The 27,992-nt window shown below is 43.8% G+C and overlaps 2 protein-coding genes across 3 annotated transcripts in view; both read right to left on the bottom strand.

Annotated features, from left to right (window-relative positions):
• Positions 1-260: 260 nt before the first annotated feature.
• mtmr3 (myotubularin related protein 3) lies at positions 261-22,443 on the bottom strand. Its single transcript, XM_051421521.1, is given in 22 exon segments — positions 261-571; positions 2,654-2,680; positions 4,043-4,131; positions 4,306-4,416; positions 4,514-5,902; positions 5,904-6,057; positions 6,533-6,678; positions 7,305-7,475; positions 7,863-8,048; positions 8,280-8,475; positions 9,771-9,882; positions 10,046-10,177; positions 10,569-10,759; positions 11,569-11,682; positions 12,060-12,156; positions 12,248-12,414; positions 13,631-13,713; positions 16,651-16,767; positions 17,551-17,640; positions 18,768-18,824; positions 20,105-20,180; positions 22,262-22,443. Coding segments are annotated over 20 exon segments (3,747 nt in total). The 5' UTR covers positions 18,771-18,824; positions 20,105-20,180; positions 22,262-22,443; the 3' UTR covers positions 261-399.
• A 396-nt stretch (positions 22,444-22,839) lies between these two features.
• Positions 22,840-27,992, bottom strand: part of cux2b (cut-like homeobox 2b) — an 87,205-nt gene continuing 82,052 nt past the window's right edge. For both annotated transcript variants that reach the window (XM_051422823.1, XM_051422824.1), the window contains exons 19-22: positions 27,614-27,919; positions 27,345-27,533; positions 26,970-27,246; positions 22,840-26,859 (exon numbers count right to left, since the gene is read on the bottom strand). In XM_051422823.1, coding sequence (XP_051278783.1) covers positions 26,046-26,859; positions 26,970-27,246; positions 27,345-27,533; positions 27,614-27,919 — 1,586 coding nt within the window. In that variant the 3' untranslated portion in view covers positions 22,840-26,045. The remainder of the gene's footprint in view (positions 26,860-26,969; positions 27,247-27,344; positions 27,534-27,613; positions 27,920-27,992) is intronic.

The following is a 27,992-nucleotide window of genomic DNA, read 5'->3' as shown; positions in this document are numbered from 1 at the left end:
TCAATGGACCAAAGCCCTCCAAAAGACTTCAGCGACACAGTGAGACAACCTTCTCTGCCTGCCTGGTCCAAGGCACCAGGATGTCCATTCTCACTCCTCTGGCCTCGGAGTGCAGTCCCGTCACTGCCACAAACCCTCCTGTATGGCAAGCATGTGATTTCCTCTCGCACCCCCCCACCCCTGTGCACACCCACCGTTCAGAGCGCTCTGCATCACGTCATTCAGCTCCTCTGCCACGTCATCCTCTGTATATACACATTAAATTCCATATCTGCAGCACACACACACACATAAAGTACATGGGACATTCTGTGTAGCTCCTGTGCTCTTCAGCGGTGCATCGGTGTCAGCAGCTGGTGGCTTAGCCAGACTTCCCGTCCTGTCCCGGTCCTCTGAAACTCAGTTGGAGCTGGCCGTGATGGGTTTCTCCAGCTCCATGTCCAGGGGGGCCGGGCTGAGCTGGAGGTTGCTGTAGCAGGTCTTACAGACACGGCTGGGCTCAAACAACTGCTGGCTTGGCACTGGGATCTTCTGGTCGCAGCAGCTGGCACAGAACACGTTACCGCAGTTCCTGCAGGGAGACACAGACGGGTCACTGCTGGACTCTCAAACAGAGCCTCTCTACACCTACAGTTACCATGCGTCTCCTGTGCGTACGATTCAACTCCATGACATCTGCACCCTGTTCTTCATACATGGGAAGCTAAGTTAGCTTGATTTGATTATTGATCATTTGATAAAAGCCAGGATTTCTGTTTTTTTCAAGGCTGACCTAATGTTTACCTAGAGCTAAAACCTGCAAATATGTATGCTCATTGACAGTTATCAAGATCTTTCACATATAAATGACTCCTTTCATTAGAGATGACTACAAAATAAGAAAATTTTAGAGCTGTTGGTGTGATTATCATCAATGAAGAGTAAAAACTATGTAACAAAAAAAGAAATCAGTTAAACTAAAAATAGAGAACTAGTACAAGTACTGTTTGGGATAGTATGAACAAAAGAAAATACATTTTCAACAGTGATCAAATCAAATGAACCATGTGGTTTTGATGGGGATTCTTCATTTTAACACTAAAATTGATGAAGTTTTGTATCAGAAGTACAAATTGTAGAGTACAGTTGGATTGAAACAATCTATTAATCATTCATTATGAATTACCCTCCATTACAGGTTAATTATAGCCAGAAGTAAATCTGATTACTGAAATTCATCAGCTTTTTCATCTCTATGGTTTTTGCTTCTTAAGAGTGCTTGAAAGGGGTTCACTGCATACTCAGAATATGTTTTAAGTTAAAAGATAAGGCTAGTGATATTACAAAAACAGCAATGTGTTATTTAGTCCATCTCATCTCTTGTTTGTTTTTAACAAATGTCCAATGCAATGGGAATGTGTTGACTAATTCCAGAGGCAGATTTCTGTATATGTGGTGCACTAGTGAGTATTTGGTGTGAGGTGTGTGGGTGAACTCAAAATAAACTGCAGTGTTTTCTTGGTAATTAAGCAACATCACCCGGTGCAACAGTGTGGCTCACTAATGTGTTTTTGGACAACAATGGAGCTCTACAGCACAGAGAAAGAAGATATACAGATCAAACCTCTGACAGTGTTTGAAGTTAGTAAGATGAGAATGAATGGATCATTTTAGCTGGCTATCATAGCCTGGATCAGATAACCCACATGTGAAGAACAGGAGACTGAAAATGGATACTGAAAATGTATTTCAAATTGATTTACAGAAAGTGATCATTTGTTCTTGTCAGTTGATCACCGGGGACACATGATAAAATAGGTGGAAAGACAGTATTCACTGTGTGTGATGTCGCACTACATGCCGGGTTAGAAAAGATGCTCTATCATGTAGTGGTGCTAACTTGATTATTTAGTCCATTAAAAACACGTGATCATCACTATAGACAGGAAGGCAGGTCACACTGGAGGTTTCAGATACCCATGCTCAGCTTCAGATGTAAGGCCATGCTCACACACTTATACACACAGTGGTCCCTTCTACCTGCCTTCACTCACCCTGAGCAGAAATAATAATCAAAAAAACCCCCATCTAATTCACCCTGAGTCTCCAGCCTCTTACACCACCAGGTGGGACCAAATGGTCTCCAGTACCATGCTGTGCTGCTGGGAGGTGAGATGCAGAGGGGCTGGTTTGGGGCAGCATGCTGCCGGGGTGTCTGTCAAGGGTGGTGGGAGGGCAGGATGCTGATGTGGTGCTATGGCAGGAGGAGGGTTGAGGTTGAGGAAGACAACAGTTTTTGAGTTTTCTGTAAGATTTGAAATTTTCAGGTGATATAACAATCAGCCCTCCACCGATCCCAGCTCTCCCACTGACAGCACCCTGCTCATGGTCACAGCCAATTGAAAACTGCTGAATGGAAACACACTGGCGCTGCAGGACGCACATTCAAATCCATACATCTCAGAAATGAATAGACATTTCCCTGAGAATTTGCTGACAACTAGGACAAAATGAAGGGAAACCAGATGAAGCAGGTGAGGAGGGGAAGGAGCAGAGGGGGGAGGGATAGGGATTAGGAGGAAGGTGCAGCGATGCCAGGTTAAAAAAAGTGGAAGGTGGAGGGTGGAGGGTGGAGAGTGGAGGGTGGAGGGGGGACATGGGAGCCGGATCTCACCAGACCTCCTGGACAGGCTCCCTGCCACTGTAGAGGAGAGGGGCAGACAATGGATAAGAACTGCCTAAGCAGTGGAGAACACTTAACACACTAAAACACACTTCCTGCTGAAGATGTGTGTTAAAATTGTGAAACAGCTACAACCCTACACTGTTAATTCTACACTTTTGTTGTTTAAATCTATAGCTGAACTAACTACAAATTAACTCTGTCCAGACGTCACTGGATGAACAACTGAACATTGCATTACTCGAATTTCTGTGCTTAACTTGATCCAACCCACCACAAAGAAAAGGAGATAAAGAGCAGACAACAGTGATATGAGGAAATGATAACACCAGAGGAAATACCACTAACTGAATAGAACGAGACAGAATACTAAAATGCACCCAATTACTCTTCCAAGTAGACTTTGAATGGACTCTGTTGTTCAATCTAGCCCTTTTTTTTCTTGGAACTTATCTCTAAGACATCAGCCCTATCCAACAAAATAACTCAATAAATCTATTGACCTATCAACAAGGCACACTCCACCAGTTTACTCCAATTTACTTGTCACTGAGAGCTGTTGTATAATGTCTTTAGCAGCTCTGAGGGAGCTTACTTTAACTCCCCCCCTTCAGTCAAAAATCTGTCGTTCTTCTTGTTCATACAGTGTGATGTTGGAATGATGTCTGTGCAGAGTTTGACACTAGAAGGATGTTTTCACATTCATCTGCTGAAAGTGCTCATTGAAAATCAGATTTTAATGGGTGGAGCCAACGAGCATGATTACTACTATATTATTATGATTGGTTACATCACAAATAGTTAGGAAGACAGTCCTGATCCAGTATGCAACTTGTACTGTGTGATGTAGAAACTTTTTTTTGACTGGAGGGGGACTTTAAAGTTTGTCTCTTGCGTATGGAAGTGCAATACTAAATCATTGGAGTGCCACTTCAATGAGAAAACAGAAAGGCCCTGACACACTTAGAACTAAAATGCATCTTGTGTGACCTAATCACAGTGGACATACAAAACATATTAAGGATACATTAGATTGTTGTTTTAACCACATCTGTGTGTGGTCAAAGAAACATCTTTTCACATATCTGAAGAAACATGTGATATATCTGGAGAGGAAGTGAAATCCCATGAAAAATGGTCTCTCAAGATGAATTCCAGACTCATTAAGATGCCCAGTGTGAACTGAAAGCCTCTTCAGCTTTATCTAGACACAGTCTGGATGTGTCTGGTTACAAGAAACTCAGTCTGAGCAGAAGAGGAGCGAGCTTAAACAGCAGAAATATCTCTTTAAGCCTCAACGGGACAGACAGGAGTGGTTGATGACAGGGAGAGTGGCTGAAGGTTTGAGCTTCTGCAGCTTGATAACCCTTCAGTACTTACCTGCAGTGATGTTTCCTGGTGGCGAGCCAGAACCTGCTCTCACAGCCGTAACACTGGGCTGCCAAATGGTCTGGGTACCAGCGAGTCACCTGTAATGTACAGACTGATCTCAGCTCACCTACCATCAACCATCAACCATCAACTGCCATTTCTGATGAAATCTGAAGGCCGTATATGCAAGCTACAGACAAACACAACCATTGCTTTGGGAGTTTCGTTCCCTCCCTCTGGAAAATGATCTTTAGGTTAGCCTCGTTTCTCACCTCAGTGTCCTGCTTGTCCACCTGCTCCCAGCTGGCCTCAGAGAAGAGCTCTGTGCTGCAGCGCGACAAACAGTTGGGGTCCAGGTTGTACTCAGAGTCTGTCATTGAGGTCTGCGTGGAGGGAGACACAGACAATCAGAAGTAACATCCAGGTGGTAAACAGATCAGCCGGTCAGTCAGTTTCATGCTCAATCTGTCAGCATCTTACCACTTCGTCTCCCATGTCTCCGTTGATCCTGTGGGAGCCGGCGTGCTGCTGATTCTCCAAGCGGCTCCATAGCTCCTGCACTTGCTTCTTCAGAGTCTCCACCTCCATCTGGTGTCCCGCCTCGATCTGCCTCAACCTCTGTTGGATGGCATCTGTGTGCAGCGTCAGCCCGTCGTCGTCCAGATGGCTGCGGGATGGCTGCTCCGGGCTGATGGCAGCCCGGCTTAGCAGGGCGTGGCACCAGCGGTGCTGGGAGCAGCTGCCCCGCGGATGGAGGATCAGGGAGTTGCAGCTTGCTAGGGATACCTGTCGACTAAGAGGGGCCTTCTCCCCATTCCCTTTTGCCCAGTGAGGTCCTCCGCAGGGCTCCGCCTCTGAGCTGTCGCCGTTACACAGCCCATCCCTGCTGAGGTCAGCACTCACAGATTGAAAGGCACTGACAGAGGGTCGCTTGCTGCCCCCATTTAAAGTTCTGATAAAGCCATGCTCGCCTGTCTCCAGTCCTTTCTCTTTCCTGGAGCAGGGCAGTTGGCTCCTGTCGTCACTGCAGGGCTGACGACTTGGACAAACAGGCGGCTGAGCTGGTAGCTCCAACCTGCCGCAGGCCTCTTCAGTTAAAGTCTCTGTAGAGCTTTCCATCAGGGAGGCCCTCTTATCCAACTGCTCCCCCGGCTCTGAGACACCGTGGTCAGACTCAGAGTCAGGGCAGGTCTCCTCATCTACACCTGGCTCTTCAGGTGAGCTGTCCACAAAGCCGTTAGTTATAGTTCTGTGGGCTTTAGGCTGCTCTGGCTCACCTGAGCCAGACTCACTTGGCCCATGTGCAAGCTCCTCTTGTACAGAAGAGTTCTCTACATCCTGCTTCACCAGATCCTCTGGTGTCTGAGTCACCTCAGCTGTCTGTTGATTCAGCTCCTCTGCCTTCTGTGTGGGGAGAGGGGGAGACTCACCATCCACCTCCTCCTTCTCCATTACGCCATTTTCTGGATGGTGACCATTGGCAAATGCTTCTCTCTGGGTCTCAGTCCCATTGACCTCAGCACACTGATCATCCTTCTCAATGTTTGCTTCTTCCTCCACCTCTCTGTCAACAGTGTTATTGACATGTGTGACAGCAGCACTTCCCTCTTTCTGAACATCTGCTCCCGCCTCCTCCTTAGTGGCCTCCTGAAGGATGTTCTCCATCTGGCCCTCGGCCATGCCCACAGCAACAGAGAGCTCTGCCTCCTCTGCTTCCTCTCCTGTTTCTGCTGGGCTCACAGAGGTCCCCTGTCCGAGCTCAGCGTGTGAGCCCTGGGGCTGCGGGCTGTCGTCCAGCTCAGAGTCCGCTCCATCTGGGTATGGCCCCACTCCGTTAGGCCGCACCTCCTGATCCTGGTTGCCCCCCTCCTTCGGGCCCCACTGCCATGTTGAGCTCCAGAGAGCGCCGGTGGTCCTGCCATTTCTCATTGAGGCTCGGGTCACTGGAGCGGCGGTTAGGAGCCAATGCGCTTCCCAGCTCACATGCACTGGGCAAGTTGTCGAAGGAACGAGTCTTTGTACGTCTGAACAAGAAACAAGAAGAATTATGCACGGAAAACAGCATTTCATTACATAACAATGGCTCAGTGTTTGACACCCTGTGATTCAATCTGTAGCTGCACACATACCACAAAATATTTAGTTAACAAAACAATCACATCAGCCTCATCAAAACAAGAAACATGCCACACAAATATGAAAGAGAAGCATTCAGACATTGTCTCTATAATTCAGAGCTACTGTATCTGTCATAAACTATGTCAACATTGAAATGAAACAACTTCCTGTTGCTCTTCCTTGATGGTATGACTGTCACAAGACACAAGATAAGCAGAGCATAAAACAGTATCTGTGGCTGTGAGGACCCAATCAGAGCAAAGTATCTAAGCAGTGGAGTTGAAAAGCCAGGCGCCTCTGGCTGTGGGAGTTATTGACCCGTGTTCATCTTACATGAGGGAGGAAGAGAGGGGGGGTCAGGTGCCAGCGCGCCAGGCTCACCTGGCCAGGGGCGTGTCCTCAGGATTGCCACCAGGCACAGGATACGGGGCGCAGGAGTCATCAGAGGGGGTGGTGGGGGAGGAGCTGGGCAGGTAGACCGCCGTCCACAGCATCAGGTTGCGTACGTGACACACTGGGTGCAGAACCTGCAACAACAGCTGCAAACTTAACTCAGGGTGTAATCAGAAGACTGAGATAGAAACGACAAATAGTGGTAGAAAATATTCTTGAACTATATCTTTAAAATTTGGATTATGTGGAAAAAATTAATCAGTAGAACGCAAATTAATTCTGAGAATATGATTTTCCCCTCATGGTAAGTGGACAATATTTATGGCCATGACACACACGCCCACACACACAGAAATGCAAACACCAAAACAACAGTAACCACAAAAATGTAATTCTCAGAAGGGTGGCAAATAGACTCCTAAATCAAGTTTGAGACAATAACAATTAGCAATAAATCTAAAGAGACAGAATGAAATAAATAACTGCAGCTCATCTTTCGCATAATGCATTTGCTGTCTGAACCTGTAGGATTTGGAAACCCAGGCCTGCAGAGGCTAGATTCCATGTCTTCTTAATTAATTCCACTGATACATTTTCTTCAACATCTTTAACTGCTTTCATCCTTTGTCTTGCTGTTTGTAAATACCTTTTTGAAAAATGCTTCAGAAAATATTTTGTTAGGTTAATAATTTTACATTCATTACATTTAACCAGAACAACTTTCTAAAGGACTGAACACAGGGACAGACGGTGGACGTACAGTCTCGGAGTGGGATGAGTAGAGCATGTTCCTCAGAGTGCGATTGGCCGGTCTAAGCAGCGACCACACTGAGCAGGTCCTCTCCTGAACGTGGCGGTCCTCCCTCTCCTTACCACTGTTGCACAGGAAGGTGCCGAATAGACAGGAGTAGGTGTGCTGAACCAGTTTCACCTACACACACACACACACACACACACACACACACACACACACACACACACACACACACACACACACACACACACACACACACACACACACACACACACACACACACACACACACACACACACACACACAAATTGACATGTAGAGGCTTGTATACAAACCTCAGGTATGATAATAAGCAGAGATGACAAGAGTTTCTTCATACAACTCATGAACACACCCAGACTGTAAGTGCATATCAGTGGCACACAATAAGAAGAATCAGAGACATGCCACATGCCATATTCCACTTCTGTACTTCAACATTCCCAAGAGTCTAGTCTAAGAATCTGAGCAGATTCAGACTTTGCAATAGTTGTGTTTGACTTCAGACATCAAACGTGTACGCACCAGGAAGGCCTCATTAAACTCAAAGGAGCATGGGAACTGCCTCTGCAGTTGGTGAACACAGTCCAGCCACTGCAGGAAGACTGGGCAGCGTTCGTTAAGGTCCTCAGAGTTTTCTCCATGGCCGCATCGGTCAGCAAACTTATGGCCAAAGTCCAGCCACTCAGTCTCCACCAAAACCTGGAAGCCCTGCACAAAGATGTCACAAGAGCTTCAATAAAATACTGTGTCACAGTGGCGTGTTAGAAAAACAACACTGTTTTGTTTTGTTTTACATAAAAACAACTTATGTCAAAATAAAGTAAAGAAATCTTTTTTTCTGTTGAAATTACAAAAACAGTTATTACATGATGTCAATGTTGCTTTTCATGGGAATGTGACCCCAAAATAAAAACAAAAAAATGCTGTTAAAATCTGTACCTCAATAGTGCGGTAGTAAGGGTCCAGCAGCAGCTTGGACAAAGCAACAATCTGAGGTGTCCGGTCCCAGCCGTCAGAGCAGTGCACCAGGACAGGCCTGTGGTCTCGGTCCACAGCGTTGACCACTAGCAGTGCCGCCTTCAGCAGCAGAGACAGATGCTGCAGCCACTTGGTGCTCTCCAGTGCAGAAAGCCAGCTGCAGAGACAAAGACAGCAACAGAGCAAAAACATCAGAAGACCTCATATGCCCCAGACACTAAGTGATGGCACATGTTTTATAAGGACCAGTACATAGCATGGACCAGCGCCACATACTAGAATATTTATAGCCTCAGCTAGTTTGCAACCCGTCAACAACTTCATTACGATTTGTACAGTTAAGGGCAAAATCATTATGTAAATGTTATTTCAACCGTCTAACTATTTTTTAGCTCAAAATTTCAAAAGTGGTTAACAAATTAAAGGTTGGTAATTATAGTTGATTTCTTGGCTACTTGGGGGCAGCAGAAACAAGTTTAAGTTTACAAAACAAACTTATTAGCAAACTAATTTACGCATCCAGAAGTTACAGAGCAACATTAGCATTCATTAAGAGTTTTGTCAATGAATGACATTATCTGGATACAAATGTAGGCAACTGTTTATTAATACAAAAACAGCTTTACACGCTAGCAGCTGTGATGTTTGGCAGGTTTTCTACTCCTAGTGGCCACAAACTGATTAATGCCGCTTTAAAATGCAGGTGTTTGGTAACATTTAGGAAATTACTTTTGGATAAGGGTTATGTAATAATTCAAAACATTACATGACCAGTGGGACTCATGCATACACCTTGACCTACTTCAGTTATGAGTAAATGTTTCACTGTCTTATCTCGATTATTATCCTAAGCGGTGTGTTTTGTTTATCTACAAACCTGGAGCGTCTGGGACAGAGACAGACAAGTCTGTGACCGATTTTTTTAAGTCAACAAGTGAAATGTATCAGCAGTAATAATTTGTAAACTGATACAAATTACGTTTAACTTTTGAAAAATCTGAGAAATAATGAGAAATTGGTCTAACCTGCTGTTTTTGGCATAAACACTATACAGTCTGTGCAAAATACTCTTCAAGTTGTTTTGAAATAAAGAAGCCCACTGTATGATCATGTTTATACAAAGTTATTTTTCAGAGTCTGTTTTTGTCTTCTGGTCTCCTAACCACTTTCAACAACGTTCTCTTAAGTCAGCGTGATTCAATTACACATCATTGTAGCACCGAGTCTGGGAGTGCAGATGGAAAGAGATCCTCCACTTGGGGTTGGGCCAGGCTTTCTAAATCAGGCACAGATGTATAGCCAAGGCCAAAACACAGCTGTGATTACTAGTTACCTACAGTTACTACGGCAAAGCTTGAGAGCTTTAGATTTAATAGTTTTAGCCTGCAGAGTTTAAGAGTTACGACTAGGGGAACTGGAGGCACTGCTGGAGGCATAAAAAAAAAAACATACTTGGCTGGATCAGGCATCTGAGTGCAGAGGAAACGCAGAGACTGGAAACTCTTGCGGATGGAGTGGATGTTGGCCATACCCATAAACACCACCTCACAGTTGGGATAGTACTCTGAAACAGGAGGAAATCAATTGTTAAAAAGGTGAGAAAAGAAAAACTTGTTTTAATTTTAGCATCAGCAACAATCGCATTTGTGGTTAACTGAGCTCCTGAATCCACATCAAACATTGACCTAATTCTGCTTGTCACCTGGGCCTGCACTAAGAAGACCTACCTGGGCATTCGCAGCCTCCCCCCTTGGCCCTGTTAGCTACGGCAGCAGCGTAGGACCTGGCGTCCAGGATCAGTAACTTGTGGGGCTGGATGGCCAACGTCTCCACCTCTGAGCTGTTAGTTATTGAGGATTCTGATACAGACACAAAACGCACCAAAGATTTTTTTTAGTACAATTCAGGTTGTATGAAACTAGGGCTGGGGATTGGGACAGTTGAAATCATGATCAAAAAGTCAATAAATCATTAAGACCATTAATGTGTTTTATCCAGGAACATCCATCAGAATCTGTTTGACATTAGAGGTTAATGTGATCTGTGTGGTTCTGTATAAGCCTGATGATTCACACAAGCCCCAACAGGTTTGACTGCACTGCTATTCATTCAGACAGCAAGACCTCAGCGTGGAAATATCTGTGGGTGTGGGTGTGTGTGTGTGTGTGGTAGAAGGTGTGTGTTCAGCTGGAAGTGTGTGTTTGTGTGTGGGCGTGTGCGGTATGTCAGTGAGTGAGTGTGAGCTCTTACCAAAGTCAGTATCAGGCAGGTCGGAGCCGTTGGTGTAGCTGCCGTTGGAAAGGTGTTTGCGGGAGCTGCTGTCCACGGCGCAGGCCTTGGCGATGGACTGGACAAGGTGCTCGTCATCGGCGTTCCTCCAGCCCCACCAGCTGACCTCTGGCTGGCCACAGCGGGCAATCACAGCCCCTGTGGTCTGGTGCCTACGTGGAGGGGAGAAGTTAGCCGGAATACAACATTTATCAGTCTACCTATTCATTGGATCCATCATTCTTATGTATGTTGCATTTTTGTGACTTTTTTCAAATGTTTTTTATCAATAGGTTACTTTTAATCTTAAAAAAGAAAAAAATTATTAGATTATCAACGTTGTTGCAGATTAATTTGTCAATCAATTAATAGCTCTAAAAAACTATCTAATAAAAAACTCCAAGAATGACTGATACTTTGGTTGAACTGCTCAAAATCAGATCTATCTGTCAAAAGCAGACCATGTCCCATTTACATAAGCCAAAGAGGTTGGAACCACTGGCTTTGCTAATTTTACCGCCACGAAAACAAACTTTTGGCACACATTTATTTCAGGTACTGTGACGCACGAAACGGACATACAAGGCTGCCACTTCTGGTCGGAGTAGTTTTCCAAAAACAAGGATCACAGGCTTCCAAGCGCTGTTCGATAAATACAACAACCACAATTCACTGAAGCCATGACGCAGTGTATGTCATTGGTTAAGTCAGTGGTCTTGGCCATGTTGACAAAGTCTGAATAGAGGCAAATAGAGAAATGTAGCCTGGAGGGAATTATCCATTAGTAATTAGCTGTATGTTGTGGTTTTCTAAGCCAAAGTAAACTGTCCACAGTGGCAGTGATACGGAGTCATAAAGATATTATCTGAAGATGGTTTTATTAATTTCACAAAAAAATGACCATTCAGCACATAAGAAAGTTTTTCATTGCTGCGTGGCAGTAAACAAGTTTAACCTTCTGCCTTGAAACAAACACACCAACCTATAAACCACAGCAGGAAACCTCTTCCAGGAGCGGAAGGCTGCCACATTTTCCAACTCCTTGTCAGTGATCCAGGCTGGCACCAAGAGCTGCTGAGGATAGCTGGGGCAAAGCCTGGCAGAGCAGAAGGGCATAGAGAGCAACGCTTTAACAAAGAGAGAGAGAGAGAGGGAGCACCAAAGGGCTCTGATGGCTCAACAAAAGTCTCTGTCTACAGACACCTAATCCTGGGCTGGGCTCTTATCGGCCCAGGGCACAGCACCAGTGGAGTACAATAACACAACCACCCACTGTCTAACACACACACACACACACACACACACACACACACACACACACACACACACACACACACACACACACACACACACACACACACACACACACACACACACACACACACACACACACACACACACACTCTGACTTGTGCTGTATGCCAATGAAAGCAAAGGACGGCTCTATCTTCTAGCTGGGAGTGACGGTATTACCGGAACTTGCTGTTGATGTCAGATATCCTCCAGGCGTTTTGAGTGTCAAAGCCCATCCTCTCCACCTCATTCTTGAACCAGGAGGTCACGTGTTCGCCTGCAGACAGAGCAGAGATGTCCGATAAGACCAGAGAGGAGCAGAGGTTCGGCTGGGGTTACGTGGGGATATGCGAGAGACGCGAAGGTACCTGGTCTGCACAGCTCGCCGTGCTGCTCCTTCTCACCGGCATACACGTCCATGCACCAGGCGTGGAAGGCGAAGGAGAAGAGGTCCTCGAGGCGAGAGGGAGGGCGCACTACTGTATTGAGGCGTTTCAACCATTCCTGACACTGCTCAAAGGTGGAGAACTGACACCTGGAGATCAAACACAAAAGCCAAAGTTACACCTTCAACGTGCTACAAAATATTATTAGGACGCAAGGATGGTACTCTAAAAAGACCTTGCAATACCAATACCTACTACTTAAAAGTCAAGCCAATACTTGCCTGAACTGTTATTCTTTTTTGTGGAAAGCACCAGATTATAAATCACTATCTGTGTAGAGCTCTCTAAATGGCCTTACTTAAACGCTACAGGAAACACTGTCAATTTTGTAGCTAAATAGGTGTTAATGTGGTCTTGCAACTATTTCTTTTAACTGCTGCTGATTACTCCTGTTGTTTCTCTACTTGTTTTTTTTTTTTTTTTTTTTACTCTTGCTTTACTCATTTTACACTCTAGCTAGCTGAAACTCACTGAAGTGCTGTAAATGTTAGTTTGAACTGCTCGCTGCTCTCCTTTGATGTGTGACTGACAGTCATTAGTTGACAGTAATTAGTGTTGACACAAAGTGACAACCTGACGTATGTTGAATGTTGAGAAGTGATGAACTGTTACAGGTCAAATATTTGGTGGATGCAAAACTTCCACAGAGCAACGGTGCAGCAACTGTATGGTTTGAATTTGTGAGGCTGAGCAAAGAGTCTTTTCCTAATTAATTGTGAAATGGCAGTGATCTTTTTTTTCTCTCTTTTTTTTTTTTTACTTACACATATTTTACTGTTACAGCCATTGGGTGCAAAATTCAATAAACAGCCTATATCCATCATCCTTCTATCGCTCTGTTGCAAATATGGCACAAAGCTTGTTTGGTCATTTTTGGGGTTGTTGAATTGATTAGATGCGTGTGACAAAAAAGGTGTTCTATTCCACGGGTGTATTGATACACCATCAGTGTTCAGCACAAACAAACTTAATTTCGTTTTTTTATTGGGTTGAAGTAGGTGAAGCTGCTCTGCTGGTTTAGGTCATTCTGGGTTCATCTCGGTCAAACATACAGTTTATGACTGTAGGATTCCTCTGTTACCTTTAAATGTGTGTCACGTTAAAGTGTTGCCATAGCAACCTTGCATATACCATCCTGCACCTGGACTTCAGTGAGAAATCCAAGAACTGGTGATTTTCTGTTGTTATTCAATGTTTGTCATGTATTCCTACATTTATATATGGAAGAAACATGATTCTATACCTTTAACAAAGAGGAGGTTGGTGGAATGACTTTAGGTTGCAGGAGTGTGTCACTGGTCATACCTGACAACTTTGCAGTCCTTACAGGTGACATGAAGCTGGAACATATCCCGACACTCAGCGCACTCTATGAGCTGAAGAGGAACCTGTGGAGAAAAAGAAGAGGGAACATTAACACTACACTCAGTCAAACTGATGGAAATGACATATTGAGCATATCAGAAATGTATCAACCAAACACATGCAGTCAGTATAAGCAGTGCAGTAGACTGCAACCCACAATCCATTTAGCCAATTAGTGATGGTCAACACGATAAAAAGGTTTTTCATGCCAAGAATCAGCCACATGTGCTCCAACATCACATGTTAAGTTCAAATATTTAATTTATAAACTAGACCACCATTCATCCACATGGGGCTAAAAATATGTAAGTCACACAGATTATTTGTCCAGGTGCATTTCCATTAATTTTTCACATCACATCTCCCTGAGCTCTCTTAATATGCATAATCTTCTTAAGTTAAGTATGGGCGGACAAAAACACACAATACTAGATTGTCAAGAGCTTGTATCTGCATTTCCCTTTTGGCCCAGAGCTACAGTCTTATCGTTCATAGGCAAATACCATCCAAAGTACAGAACTGCCATGTGCTTATGACTTAAGAGCATACTTTGAATACTGCAGGGAAATAGCTATGCTGCTTTTGACTAAGCTCTGTTAATTAGTAAAGAGCACTTTTCAGCAGCACAGTGGGCTTTCATAAAAAGGCGTGGCTCAAGCTTCTGTTCACACACAGCCCGGAGCCATGCACGATCTGCAGCCACTCATCAGCAGATCAAGCACCCAATAAATGAGTGCAATGACAGGGTAACTGCCTGATGGCAGCTTGAATTCTTTGTGCAGATAGATTATGAACACTCATATCTTTTCATCACGTCTACCTTAATCCAGCATCTGTTGTTAAACAGGATGAACAAGCAGGGTTCTACTCCTCTAGGCACCAGCCGGTTAACAGACAGGCACACACAAATGATACACTCAAGTCAACCACTCCACACCGTGCAGCTCTGCTGGGTACTTACTGACACCTCACAACAACAACTCTATCCAAAGAGAGAGAACAATAATCAAAGTGATGCATGTCGATTTGTGACTACTGTCTGTCTGTGTATGGGTGCTATCGCAGCACATTCCGGATGTTCGAGCATCCCGCTGCCACAATTTAATTCCTGCCCTCTAATCTACATCCCTAATCTGGCCACCATCAAAATTCCTCGGCTGCTTGTTAACAGCCTCTTGCTCTCTTGCAGCACTTCCCACCCCTGATTTGTGAGCTCTGACAACTCTGCCATGTGATGCAGATGCCTCATCAACCCGTCCAAATATGTGTGAGGAAAATGTTGGCTCTGTCTGATGTGAGCAGAGAGAGGTGGCATGTCAGCCAAAACCAGAGGGTCATTCAGGTCCAATTAACCCTGACAACACGTGACAGGTAGCCAGTAGACACTCATATGAATGCAACCAACAGAACCATTGAATACATTATATAGATAGGTTAGACATGAAATACTGCAGCCACCAGTGGGGCATCATTTGATTTATCTACTGCTGGTACCAATACTAAAATTATTTTGATACCTTACTAGGAACATAAACAAAACAAACATACAACAACTGTCATTAAATAAAGTACTGTTGAGAACCAGGAACTACCTGATCAAAGAACAATTAGGATTTCAGATCTGACCAGACTTTTTTTTACTTTGGTACTACACATTTCAGGCAGTTAAAAAAAAGTATTGAGGTTCAATGAATGTTGCTAGCCTTATCCTTAACATTAATTAATTATTGTCAACAAATCCATGAAAAGACCAAAACTAACAAGTTCGTCTCTCAATACTCTCTGACTTCTATTAGCTCTCATTGGGTCTTACTGAAGACAAAAATCTTTCAAGAACCATCTGGAATATAAACTTTCATTTTTAGGAAGGCTCAGTAATTTCCTAAAACAGATGTGGACAATAGTTTTAGCAAATGTTACTCAAGCGGGAGGATATTTGGTGCATTTTTAGATTTTGTGCACTATTGAGCGTTTATGGTAGCAGGGCGGTGGGACTGGCTCCAAATAAACAAGACTGGCTGTGTTCAAGTTGTCACCCAGCTCAACTGCGTGTCTCACAGATTCATTTTTAATAGTTGACCATACTTGTTGACAGGATCAATTCATTTTTGGCTTTAGTCTCAGTATCATCAGAAGTCTCCTTTAAAAATGAGTGAAGTATATTTTTGAAGAAAAGGAAGTGAAAAAACCAAGCTTTCCCTGTTTGTCATTGCACAACTTTCCCGCGGTCACATATCAGCAGCAGAGCAGCTAGGTGATCTGAACATAGCATATGTTTTTCTTAAGGCATTAGAGCGAGATTTTTTTGGTCAAATTATGAGAAATACTATTTGTGGATTAAAAACGTTCATAGAATTGCATGTTAGCAAACTATCATAACAACAGAGAATACAATTATTATATTTAAATGTATGTATGCATGCATTACGTGTATATGTGGGGTGACTCTAGGTTGTAATGAGCCTGTCTAGTAGCAGGAGTATAAACAAAACTCTGTTGAAAATAAGAAACCATAGTGCAGTGAACCATCTTTGCAATGGCAAATGGAGGGTTTTTTTTAGAAAGTGACCACACTTGGGTAACAAAGCTAGTCTCTCTTTCTTAACGTGGTGAAAAGAGACAGAGAGGGAGAGAGAGGGCGCGACTGTTATGCATCCCCTCTGGAACCACTGCAACCAAGGCAACGGCAAGTGCAGAGAGAAAGCGGAGCAGGCGGGCAAGTGTAGAAACAGAGGCGATGAAGAGTCACGCGGTACTGCTGCCAGTGCAGATCAGCTCTGAATGGCCTGGTCACCACAGCGCTGGCACAATGGCCCCAGCTCTGTCCATTCACAAAACATTAATACACACTTTCACACAGCCTCCAGTAGAGACAATGTAGTTCACTCTTTAGTTATTTAAAGCTGTGTTTCTCTAATCGTATTCTCTGACTTCATTGGTTACCTCTCAAAAATACTTACGTTGACAACGGACTCTTTGAACTTGATGTGTAGGCGGTAGTTGGACGTTGCGATGATGGCGTCCTCTGCTCTCCCCACATACTCTGTGAACTCCCCGTGCAGCTCAGGAAAGGGCACCTAGCAACAGCAGGAGATAAAACATTTTAGACAAACTGCAGCAGAGCCACAGACCACCAGTGATGATGATATATGCACAGAGGGCTGTGGTATGATAGATTATTTCATTAGATATGGTCATCATGACTACTTGTATTGTACTGCTTGTTCGTTTCTGCAGCAGTCATGCAAAATGAAAAATTTCACAGGTAAAGTTTTAAACTGTAAACTGTAGGTCCCTTTTCCATAACCAACTAGCAACTTCTTCTGCTTCATGCTCCCTGGAAGGGGAGCGTGAAGCAGAAGAAGTGTAGAAAAAATAAAGTGGCTTCAAAAAAAAAAAAAAAAAAAAAAAAAAAGCCCCTATCTAGAGCCAGTGTTTGGTTTGTCCACTCTGGGCTCCTGTAGAAACAAGGAGATTCAACATGGCGGACTCCATGGAAGGCATCCGCAGATAAACATGGCTCATTCTAAGGTAACAAAACCCATTCCTATATTCAGGTGAATATACACTAATGAAAACATACCTATGAATTTTATGTAACATGCTGGACCTTTAATGAAATCTTTGTTTTTCTCAACATAGACCGTAAAATAAGTTTGTTTTTATTTTCAGATTATAGGGCTACACTTCACTTGACTTTTGAGCTCCTGAGACCGGTCAAACTGAAAGTGAGCTTAAGTCACATGTGACTTAAAGGTGGTTATGTAACTGATTACAGAGACTCGCCCACACATTACTGTCAGGGGAACTGGGTTTCTTTTACAGCATGAGATAAGCAGCAAGGGCAGCGGCTTCCTCACCTGCATGTTTTCCTCCTCTAGGACGGGGGACTTCTTGGGGAAGATCTGATTGGCCTGGATACACTCCAAGCTCTGCTGCCCCTCCTCCTCCTGCAGAGAAAATGCTTGTTAACTGAGTCTTTACTGAACTAGTCTTGACTTTAACAACCAAAAGCTTCTCTCACGTGTTTGTTTTAATATGGCTTTCGAAACTTTTGCCAAGTATTTCTTTATTTATCACTCTGCTCCTGTCACACACTCACATTTACAGCTTTGACCACTAAGCTGCTCTCAGGAATTGTCTGGGGTGTTGAAAAACATACTCAATCACCTTTGTAGTAGTTGTGACAGAGAGTTGATTTAAAGCCAACTTGACAGTGCTGTATTTATGCGGCTGCCTTTTCCTTCCCACCCCCACTGTAATGTGCAACCAAGGCTAATTTACTATAATCACCCGTTGTACAACAAGATATGGTATAACCGATGCCAGTAACATACAGTGCTCTAAAACTGGAAATACACATGGTAATTAATTTACACAAGACCCTGAAAAAATACGAGAGCAAAAATCTAATTTTTGGTTGGCAAAATCAAATTATGAGCATTTCTGTTTAAAGGCAGTTCCCACCACCAGTCTGTAGCCTTTCATGAGGGCCGAATGTTTGAGGTCACAGTGCACAAGATGAACATATTTCACAGAGAATGAATCAGTGGGGAATGTGAGGCATGGATATACAAGCGGATTCAGGGATTTTTCCTCAAGGGCAAACTGGTGGAAAAAAATGTCTGGCCTTGTGCTGACAGAGATCGGCAGGGATCTATGGGCTGTGTGTTTGGTCAGAAGTCCGAACAGTGTGCAAAGAAAGATTAAGGTGGTCGAAAGAGATGGAAGATAACGGACAGCAACGGCACATCCTGTGGGATGCTGGCTCAGCATGAGCGGAGCTGATACACAGGCGCCGTGGCTTGAGGAGCACACACTGTTCAACAACCAACAGCAGTTATGTCATGATGCAACAACACAACATAAAGTTCTGCAGTGAAAACCGAAAGCTGCCCCGCTTAGGCAGCAGCCTCGGAGGACCTTTGACCCTGTTGCAGTGGATGTAAGTGTCTGCTTCCTGATAAACAGAGCTGATTAATAGTTCAAATCAATAGAGAGTTTCCAATTCGGCACACTGCACCCAGGCCACACCGCAGTTACTGCCCGAATCATGCATGAACTGAAGGTACTTTACCATGGCCCCTGAGAAGGAGTGTGGGTCACCCAACGAGGAACTCCGGCCTGGACCAGTCTGTACAAAGAGAACACAGAAAGCTGAGAAATAATTCTGATAGAAAATATGTAAATTATATATGATGCGTTTAAGTCAATATCTTTAAAACACAAAACAGCCATCATCTTACATGTGGTCTGATCAAATTTCAAATTTAGATCTTCTTGTTTTCTCCTCCAGCCTGTGGTGAGCCATTGTGCAATTGTAAAATATGGAGCAACATCTATAGAATTCATGATGGAAATACTATATTGCCTTTTCTGACAAAGTCGCACTATCAGCACTGATTTCAGGTCAGTTTAGGTCATTGTGAAACTGCCTTTTTCTTGCCACAAAGCTTATTTTGGGTGGGCATCAATATTAACGATTGGTTTTTGAAGTTCAGTTGGAAAGGAATTTAAGGTTCAGTTGTTCAAATCAGTAGGTCACCATTTTATCTGTCAGGTTTATCTCATACAACAAGTGTTAATGGACAGTCTTGGACAGCAGGTTTGCTGACAATAACTAAGAAACTAAACCTTCATTACTTTTAAGGTTTACGCCATCAATCTGGGAGACGGTTAGTGTCCCACAATGTAAACACATGTTTACTCGTAGTGGCTGAGGGGTTAAGGCACCAACCACAAACTACAATGTCTCTGGTTCGATTCCGGCCGGGGACCTTTGTTGTATATTTTGACCCATCTCTCTCTCCTCATTTCCTGTCATCGCTCTACTGTCTACCCTCAAATAAACAAAAACAAAAAAATGCCCCAAGACATACTTAAGAAATACATGTTTAGCATATAAACAATGTAATTCCAGTATTGTTTTTTCAACAAATGCCTTGCTAGCCCGCATCAAAAGAGTCTCATCTATCAGATCACAGCTTCTACTGTTAATGAAATGACAAACAAAACTATCTTTTCTTAACTTTTTCAAGGAGCTAACAACAAAACGTTAGAGGGAATGGCTGAATTTTGAAGGCCGATCCAACTGCTGGCCTATTGTATTGGTGATGTTGTACGCAAGCATCAGGATGTGTACATACTTTCTCAGGGAATGGGTTTAGGCAATGAACTGACTGTAGCCCATGATCGACCATGAGATTGTGAGCCCCTGGTTGGGCAGTCAGACATTCAATAGCAAATCAATTCAACATGAAATGGCACAACAAGGGGAGGCTTGGCCAGCAACAGCAGGATTTAGGCCTTCAGTAAGGCTTATATTCAGTCGATTGCATCAAATGTAGTAAAGAGGGACAGAAACACCACCGCCACAGCAGATGATTCAAAAACTAATATATCTATCAGACTTACCACAGACAATCAGTAACGGACGATGAGCAGTCCTGATGATCCTGTTTGGAAACTCTCACAAGTAAGACATGGAAATCTGTGAAAATGAAGGCAAACATGTACCTGAATAATGAGCAAATGCTTTTCCTTACAAACTTGTCTATATTTTGCAAACAGCAGACTTTTTCTCTGAGACATTCAAGCTACAGAAGCTCTTTTGATTCCCTTGCAAATATAGCTGTACTGGTGGTCACAGCGGCTTGAATGTGAGCTCAGAGATACCACTTAAACTCAGTTGTGGAATGGAAAAAAAGTCAACTGCATCTACAGTCTAGCCAGCATACAGACATGGTTCAGTCACGTGAACTGCTCATCTAATGTTCACCTTCAGAAATAAACAAGAACACGCAATTCATACAATTTTAAACATGTGCTGCCGTGTCTTCAGGTCAATACAAGCTAATGGAAAGTGTTGCAGATGGGCTAGTGTGAAAGAAACGTTATTAATGGTTAAACCACCCAACAATGGTTGGTCACCTGCCCAAATGGCTGGTCAAGCACACATACTTGGCAGAACCAAACACTTCAGAGGACTTGGCCTGATGGATGGTAGTAATTCCCTGCGCAGTGTACAGTCGGAACAGCTGAAAAATGCCAGCCACCAAGAACATGATTAGATACCTACTTTTTTTGTTAAACAATCTTTAAGTGATATCACCTAACATCTCTTTTCAGAACAGCCAACCTGTTAGGGATCTCTCTGGCCCACAAATAGTTATACGGTCAACTACCCTTTGCAGAGACTGAAACATGACCCGAGAAGGTCAGTGAATGAGAAGAATGAGAAGGACCTCAACACTGGAACATTTAAGTAAAGGTGGCTGCCTAGGGTCAAAAACAAGACAAAGATCCCATAGCACCAGTGGCAGAGGAGGGCCGGAGGACCGCAGCACCGTCCGGTTGTTGAGAGTGGTGTGAAGAGGCCAGGAGAGGTCATTACCTCACTGGCCGAGTCCGGGTCCAGCTTTTACTGCTGGTGCTACCTGATAAAGCATATCTGCCACACACACACACACAGGGCTCTGTTTACTGCAGCGGGCTCATAACCCGTGGCTACGGCTCAGTTCTGAGTACAGAGGCACACAGGGAAGGCTAAGCCCCTTAGAGTCTTGACGTTACTCCTATCCCGTGACAGGCCACCATGCATCATAGGCTGTAACATTATAAAGCAAATAGCCCCAATCTCCTAACTTACGTTAGCTAGTTTCAAACAGAAATGTTGACTGTGGCAATTAACTGCAATTACTGAGTTAGCCTGACTACGCTGACAGCCAGGTAGTAATACTGACCTGAACAGCAGCACTAAAAAAAGGGATTAACTCACATAAAAGCATATGTGTCGGTTAACTTTGTGTCTGTAAAAACACTAACAGATTCCCGCTAGCGTAATGTTAACGTTATGATTTCACTTTCCAATTGTAACCTTAACAAACGCTAGCTAAAATGTTTACGTTATTTCCACTAAGCTAGCATTAGCAGAGGAATTAAACGCAACGTTGGCAAGTACAAAATAAACTACAACCCTCCAAAAAACACACCGAACTATTCTGAATGGTTATCTTAGTGAGTGTTAGCGAGGGCTGCGCGACATAACGCTAACAACTCACGTTATACAGAAATCCTTTATTAGCAGGTAAAAGTCCGTAACGTAGGTAACGCTATGCTAAAAGGTTTGTCTGTATAGATAACTAACCTCATCAGTAGACAAAAGTAACTAGCTAGCTAGCGGTAACATTACTTTCGCTCATCCTTCTCTTTGGGTAACGTTAAGCTAACTTAGATGTTCTGCAGCTAGCAAACGTCAATACTTCACCAAGAGTAACACGTCCACAAAGTAATGCTAGCAAACTAACGCTTACACCAAAGTGGATGTTTGGATTTCAATGAGCCGACATTAACATTCAGTATTAAGCAGTATGCTGTTGTGTTGCAATCTCATAGTACTCGGTGTTTGCCATTAGTAACTGTGAGCAGCCAGTAAGCTGGCTAGCTAACATTAGCTGGTGGAGCTAGCGCAGCTCTCTGTACTGTTTTTGTTGTTATGAGATGGAGGGCGGAACCCAAAACGGAGGCCTCTGTCAAAACACACCGATGAACGACCACAACCGGCGGACTCACCAGGGAAAGGAGCGCTGAGAAGTTAGCAGCCAAAGATTCATCCGAAGCCCGTGCAATTACTAAGCAGCAAATAGACCTCGATCAAATAAACATTAGTCATATCCGAGCCGAGGCCAGCTTCACTGCGTCCCTTTCCAGCACCGAGCCGTCGTCGCCATCGTCGCGAATTCTCCAGCCCAACAACCTACGTAAGTCTGTGACGTCATCGCGTCAGAGCGATGCTCTGGTCAGGGGAGGGGCTCAGACACACCATGCGGTACGATCATGTAAACACTGGACTGCCCGAATACATATATAGGCTAATGGACATTAATGATAGTGAATGCAACCCGAGTGAAGACTGTTAATGAAGCAAACAATGTGGAAATGACTCTAACTAGTTTAGCATATAGTACATTCTGTTTTAGATTCATACAATATTACATACACATATTACAGCAAATGACAGTGGGGTTTGATAGCTTGGTTTTTTTTTTTATAGATGTACGTTTATTAATTTGTGTGCATTCAGCTGCACTTTGGGAGGGAGGGGGGAGGCATTCCTAACCATAAAGAAATAAAAACACAACACAGCAGGATCTTAAACAATTATGTATTGAATGATGGCTTACATATGCAAATTCAATTCCAAGACGCTTGGTATACCTTTGTCCATTCTTAAACATTTAATAGCCTGACATGTGTGAGGCATTAGACAGTAATTTACGCCTGCAGGACACTTCTCTTTATTGGCTCACAGCTGACTTTCAAATGAAGAATTTTCTTTGTGATAAACCCTCAGTGGCAGAGTTGTAAATATTGTTTCTATATTAACAACTATGAACACAATCATTCGAATTTTGCTCACCAATTACCTCATTATTTAGTGACAAATGTCAATTATAAAATAAAACCATCTAATGTGTAGGGCTCGTTACAAAAAGCTTAGCTTTTTTTCTGAACTGGGCTACCCTACACTCCTATTAAATCACACTTTACCACTAGGCATTAGTCCTGTGGGGATAATGCATGAGGCATATGATATGGCACAAAATAATCTTGATTTAAATATTTACCTGGAAGTGATGTTTACTGGGTCGTTATTGGGTTCTGATTTGCCGGGTTCATGATGACTTTGTGAGAGCCAAATTTATCAGCTGCACCATGCATGGACTTCACTAATGTAAAAAGACTTGAAGTGCTGATTCAATGTCCCTGTGCAAGAACAACAACACAAAAACACAGTCTATCCCTTGTCATGTGACTAGAATGGATTTGCATGCAAAACAATGAGATGGGCTTTACATGAAGAGATAATGGTCTGGGTAAATACATTTCTTTTTCAGTCATATGTCCATGTTACCATGAAAGACAATGAAATTTCCACATAAGAAATGCCACTTCTAATCATACAGTATATTATGCACAAAAAATGGTGGTACGAAAACCAGAGAAAAATCTTCTGTGGCTCCAAGAGAAAAGAAAAACAGTATTTTAGAGAGCAAAGTCTACTGATCTCAAAAAATGCAACCCATTAACTTCATCCTGGTAGCTCCAATCGACACTGTACTTTGACACATCTGTGTAATGAATTACAAAACAGCAACAGCTCTCTGACAAACCACCGCTTTCTGTGAAAGTTGCATTTCCCATATACACACACAACTTTCACAGGTCCATTTAATATATAACGGAGTCATTCTCTACACCACATAATGTTTATCATAGTCACCACCACTGATGAAAGCAACTGTTTCAGTAAAGCTTTAAAAAGCAAGACTACCCTGAGAGAAGGTCTAAAACGTGGGCAAGCTTGCCAGACCAGAACTGGCTTGAATGGGTTTGGTTTATTAAATCTGTACACTCTATTTCAATATAATCAGCACATTTTGTTCCAAGAATGTAAGATATTATTTTTTTTTAGTAATTGTGTAATATATATCTCTACATAATACAATCCAAGTCCTCTGAACTATGTAGACATGTGCAAGTGTTTACTACCAACTTCAACGATACAGTAAAGGCAAAGACTTGTGGACACTAAGTTAGGATAATGTTGATATTTGAAATTTTCTTGAGTCCTCACAATTATCAAAATCTAAGTGCTGTAAGTAGTTCATACACGAGGTATTGAATATCTAGTTAACTGTTCTGAGTATAAAATAGAGGCAAAATACATAAAGAACATTGCAAGCATGACAAAGAAACTTCTACAGACACAATACACAAGTGGTCAAAGATAATATGAGGGGATACCTGTAACCTTTTGTGTCCTTGAATATAGTGTACTTACAGATTTGATGTTTTCATGTTGATGAGAGGTCATACTGTATCATGCTCTCACATACTGTGAGCCTTAGACCCAAGGGAGATCAATTCACAGCACTGCATTGTTGCTCAAGGCAATCTTTTCATATCAAACTGCCCGGCTAAACATCTCCGTGCTTAGAGGTTGAGGTGTGTTTGATCAAGTACACATTATTCTAGCTACAGTAAATGACCCATTTTGAAAAAGTGCACCGAGTCAGGTGTTACCTGTGAGGAGGATCATAATACACACACATAAAGGAATTATTAGCTCCCCATCTCCTCCTACAGCAGCATATTCTTTGTAAAAGACAAGATTTTGCTCGTTAAAACTTGCTCCGTGTTTTGTTCTCGGCACAGCTGAGGCATGATACAGAGTACTTTCCCTCCATCGATTCAAATAAGCGGGGGTCATGTTTATGTATAAGAATGAAACGCATGGTCATAGCATGATGTGCATCAACATAATCTGAGGTAAACCAGGTGTCCTGTGTCTTGGCCTGTTACAGTCTGAGAACCAGTGCCTTAGAGGGTCAGAGAGGTAAGTCTGAAAGAAATCATGTAAACTGTGCTCGTGTGTAGTGAATGTTTCACTTACTACCAAAAGCACAAGGGCCCTAAACTGTAAACCTCAAGGATTATTCAAAGAAAAAAACAAAACAGAACACTAAAAGTACTCTACTCATTAGATTCAACGTTTCCTTTTTTCTTATTTTTTGCAGGGTTTTCAACTTTTTTTTTTTCTCTTGTTTTCGCTCAAGTATAATCACAGGTGACTAACTACAGAGGATAACAGGGTCAGGTGAGTACCATGCTACATCAGGTTTAGAGAAGGCTATTGCAGACAGTTCTACAACATGTACAACCACATTTTATACGTGTGAGTTACAAATATTTCAAAACATATCACCAAGAAACTAAGTACATACAAGATGTTGAATATTTAGAGTCTTAAAGGACTATCCCTCAGTCAGTAATAGGATTTCATGTTACTTGACTTAAACTGTCCAGTCTTACAGACAAAATCTGAAAAATTGCTATTCAAAAAGTAGCAAATTTGGTCAATGTCTCTTTTCAAATAGTAATAGTGCTTTTAATGGCTTAAGACAGGGGTCTTTTTTTAATCTCACCCAGTGGCAATCTACAGAACTTCAGTGTACATTTTATGACACCATAGCTGCAAAAGTCTTCATGTCAAGTCCAATAGGTAAAACAACAGCTAGTGCTGTCACATATATTTAAAAGTAGTATGCATTATCAAAAAAAAACAAATAAACAAAAACAAATACACAATTATAAATTTTTTTTCAACTCATTAAGTTCTTGTAGGGCATTCAGCCATATGTTTAGATCTGCGTTCCCATTTCCTATGAGTTACCAGTCTGAGAGGACAGGCCCCCAGGAGCCAGGCTCCTTTCCAAGTCTTCAGGAAGCTTCTATTTGAGACTCTCCTGTGTGCCGCGAGGGTCATCAGGACTACATACAAGTAAGAGGGGACTTAAAACTCCCACTCCAGTGTTTCCTCTCGATTGGCTGCTCTCTCTAGCCTGTGGATGATGTTATTGAGGTTGGCCATTTTCTCATTGCGTCTCTGAGTGCTTCTGTTGAGTTTAGGGCTTTGGAAGGGAGGGAGCGGGTTAGGGTCCAGGCTGTGATTGGTGCTCGTCGAGGGCGGGTTTGGCAGCGAGGGCGATATGGGAGCGGATGAGGAAGGGACAGGGGAGACTGACATCATGAGGCCAGGTGAGGATGCGGCAGAGGGGGAGTTGAGGGAGACCTCCAGGCTGCTGCGGCAGGGCTCCGACGAAGCCTTGAAGCTGACCGGGTCGATGGGGGACTTTCCGGAGTCTTCCCCCTCGTGCCTGGACTGGTTGGTTCTCTGGGGGCCGTCTATGGAGACTGCGACATGGTAGAGCCCTTGAGCCTGGCTGCTCATCCCCTCTTCTTGCCTCAGGCTCTGGCCAGCCAAGTGGGGCTCGCGGCAGACAGTGATGGAGTCCTCGTGTTCATTTTTTAACGGCGGGAACTGCAGTGCCGTGGAAAAACGCTGAACTCTCAACTGTTTCATGGAGCCCTCCCTTCCCTCCTCCCCCTCATCTTCCCTGTCTATTGCCTCTTGTTTGACGTGAGGCAGTGCTGTGTTGGCGCTAAGAGGAAGGCTGGAGTTGATGTGTCCTGAGGGCTGCTGCAGCCTCCTCTCCTCTCCATCGGAGTGGGGGCTCCGCGTCACCGGCGGGGAGTAGCTGTGGTGCTCAGCATCTGTGTCATTGTCTGGCAGACCCTCCATCAGTACCTCCCGTCGCATCCTGGACCTGGAGACAAACACTGCTGTTAGACAGTCACATAAGGTCGTAATCACATGAGAGTAATGAAAACAACAGAGGCAGCCATTAGCAAACTTCACAAAGGTCATTGGACTGGCCTGTAGTTGTGGAACCAGTTGATGACAGTGTTGGTTTTGAGTTTGAGCTGGGAAGCCAGTATCTCGATGGTGTTCTGAGAGGGGTATGGCTCCATGAGATAGGCTTTCCTCAGGGCTTCTTTCTCCTCAGCTCCCAGCACCACCCGAGGCTTCTTCACCTGGCTGTAGGGGCACAGGTCCAGCGAGGCCAAGGTCGGACTCACACACTCAGAACGAGTGCTGGGTGAGTCGCTGTCTGAGCCAGTGCTCAGGAGCCCATATCGCCTTTTCAGATAGGCTGGAGGGAAGACAGTGACATCAGGCGTAAGAGGATTACAAAACGCCATCAAATTCACAAACTTAATAGATATTACAGAATACACTAAGGGTTCCCACCTTTCTTCTCCATCTTCTTCATGGCCCTCAGCTTGTCCACATTGTGAGGATCATTGAGCCACAGCTGCATGCGGACAAACGGCTCCCTGCCTTTCAGGCTGAGTTTGTGCCATGGTTTGGGCCTGGAGAGCAGGTCGGACACCGAGCCTTGAGTTAGTCCCAGGATGGTCTCCCCGAAAAGACGCTGGCCTGTGGAAAACAAACAAAGTCTATGTAGGAATTGTGTCTACATTCATCAGCTTAACCCTACAGTTTGAACTTAGACCCACCTAGGTTGTTGTCTGTTAGCACCTCCTTGACCTTCTTGGTGATGGCGTAGGTGTCTAGCTCCGGAGACATGGCCACCAGCTCCTGGATACCCAGTGGGTTTGTGGGCTGGTGCAGGGCCATGAGGTTGGGAGTGGATTTCCCTCCCTCTGGGTGGGGGGGCAACCCCAGGCCCAGGCCCTCAGGCTGCTGGTTCTCCTTGCTGCTCTCCAGGGACAGGCTGACAGGCTCAACCAGCGGACTTGGGTGGCTCTCTGCTGGACTAGGAGGTGGGGAGGGCGAGGACTGGGCCGTCACTGGGCTTTTTTCTAGAGGTGGGAGGCATCACAAAAAAAAACAGTAAACGTATGGCCTAGATGCAGCCATTGCAGATGTCCCATT

Source organism: Dicentrarchus labrax, unplaced genomic scaffold (assembly GCF_905237075.1).
Source record: "Dicentrarchus labrax unplaced genomic scaffold, dlabrax2021, whole genome shotgun sequence".
In the NCBI taxonomy this organism is placed as follows: domain Eukaryota; kingdom Metazoa; phylum Chordata; class Actinopteri; family Moronidae; genus Dicentrarchus; species Dicentrarchus labrax.
Note: the sequence above shows the minus strand (reverse complement) of the source record. Positions and strands in the feature narration are given on the sequence as shown.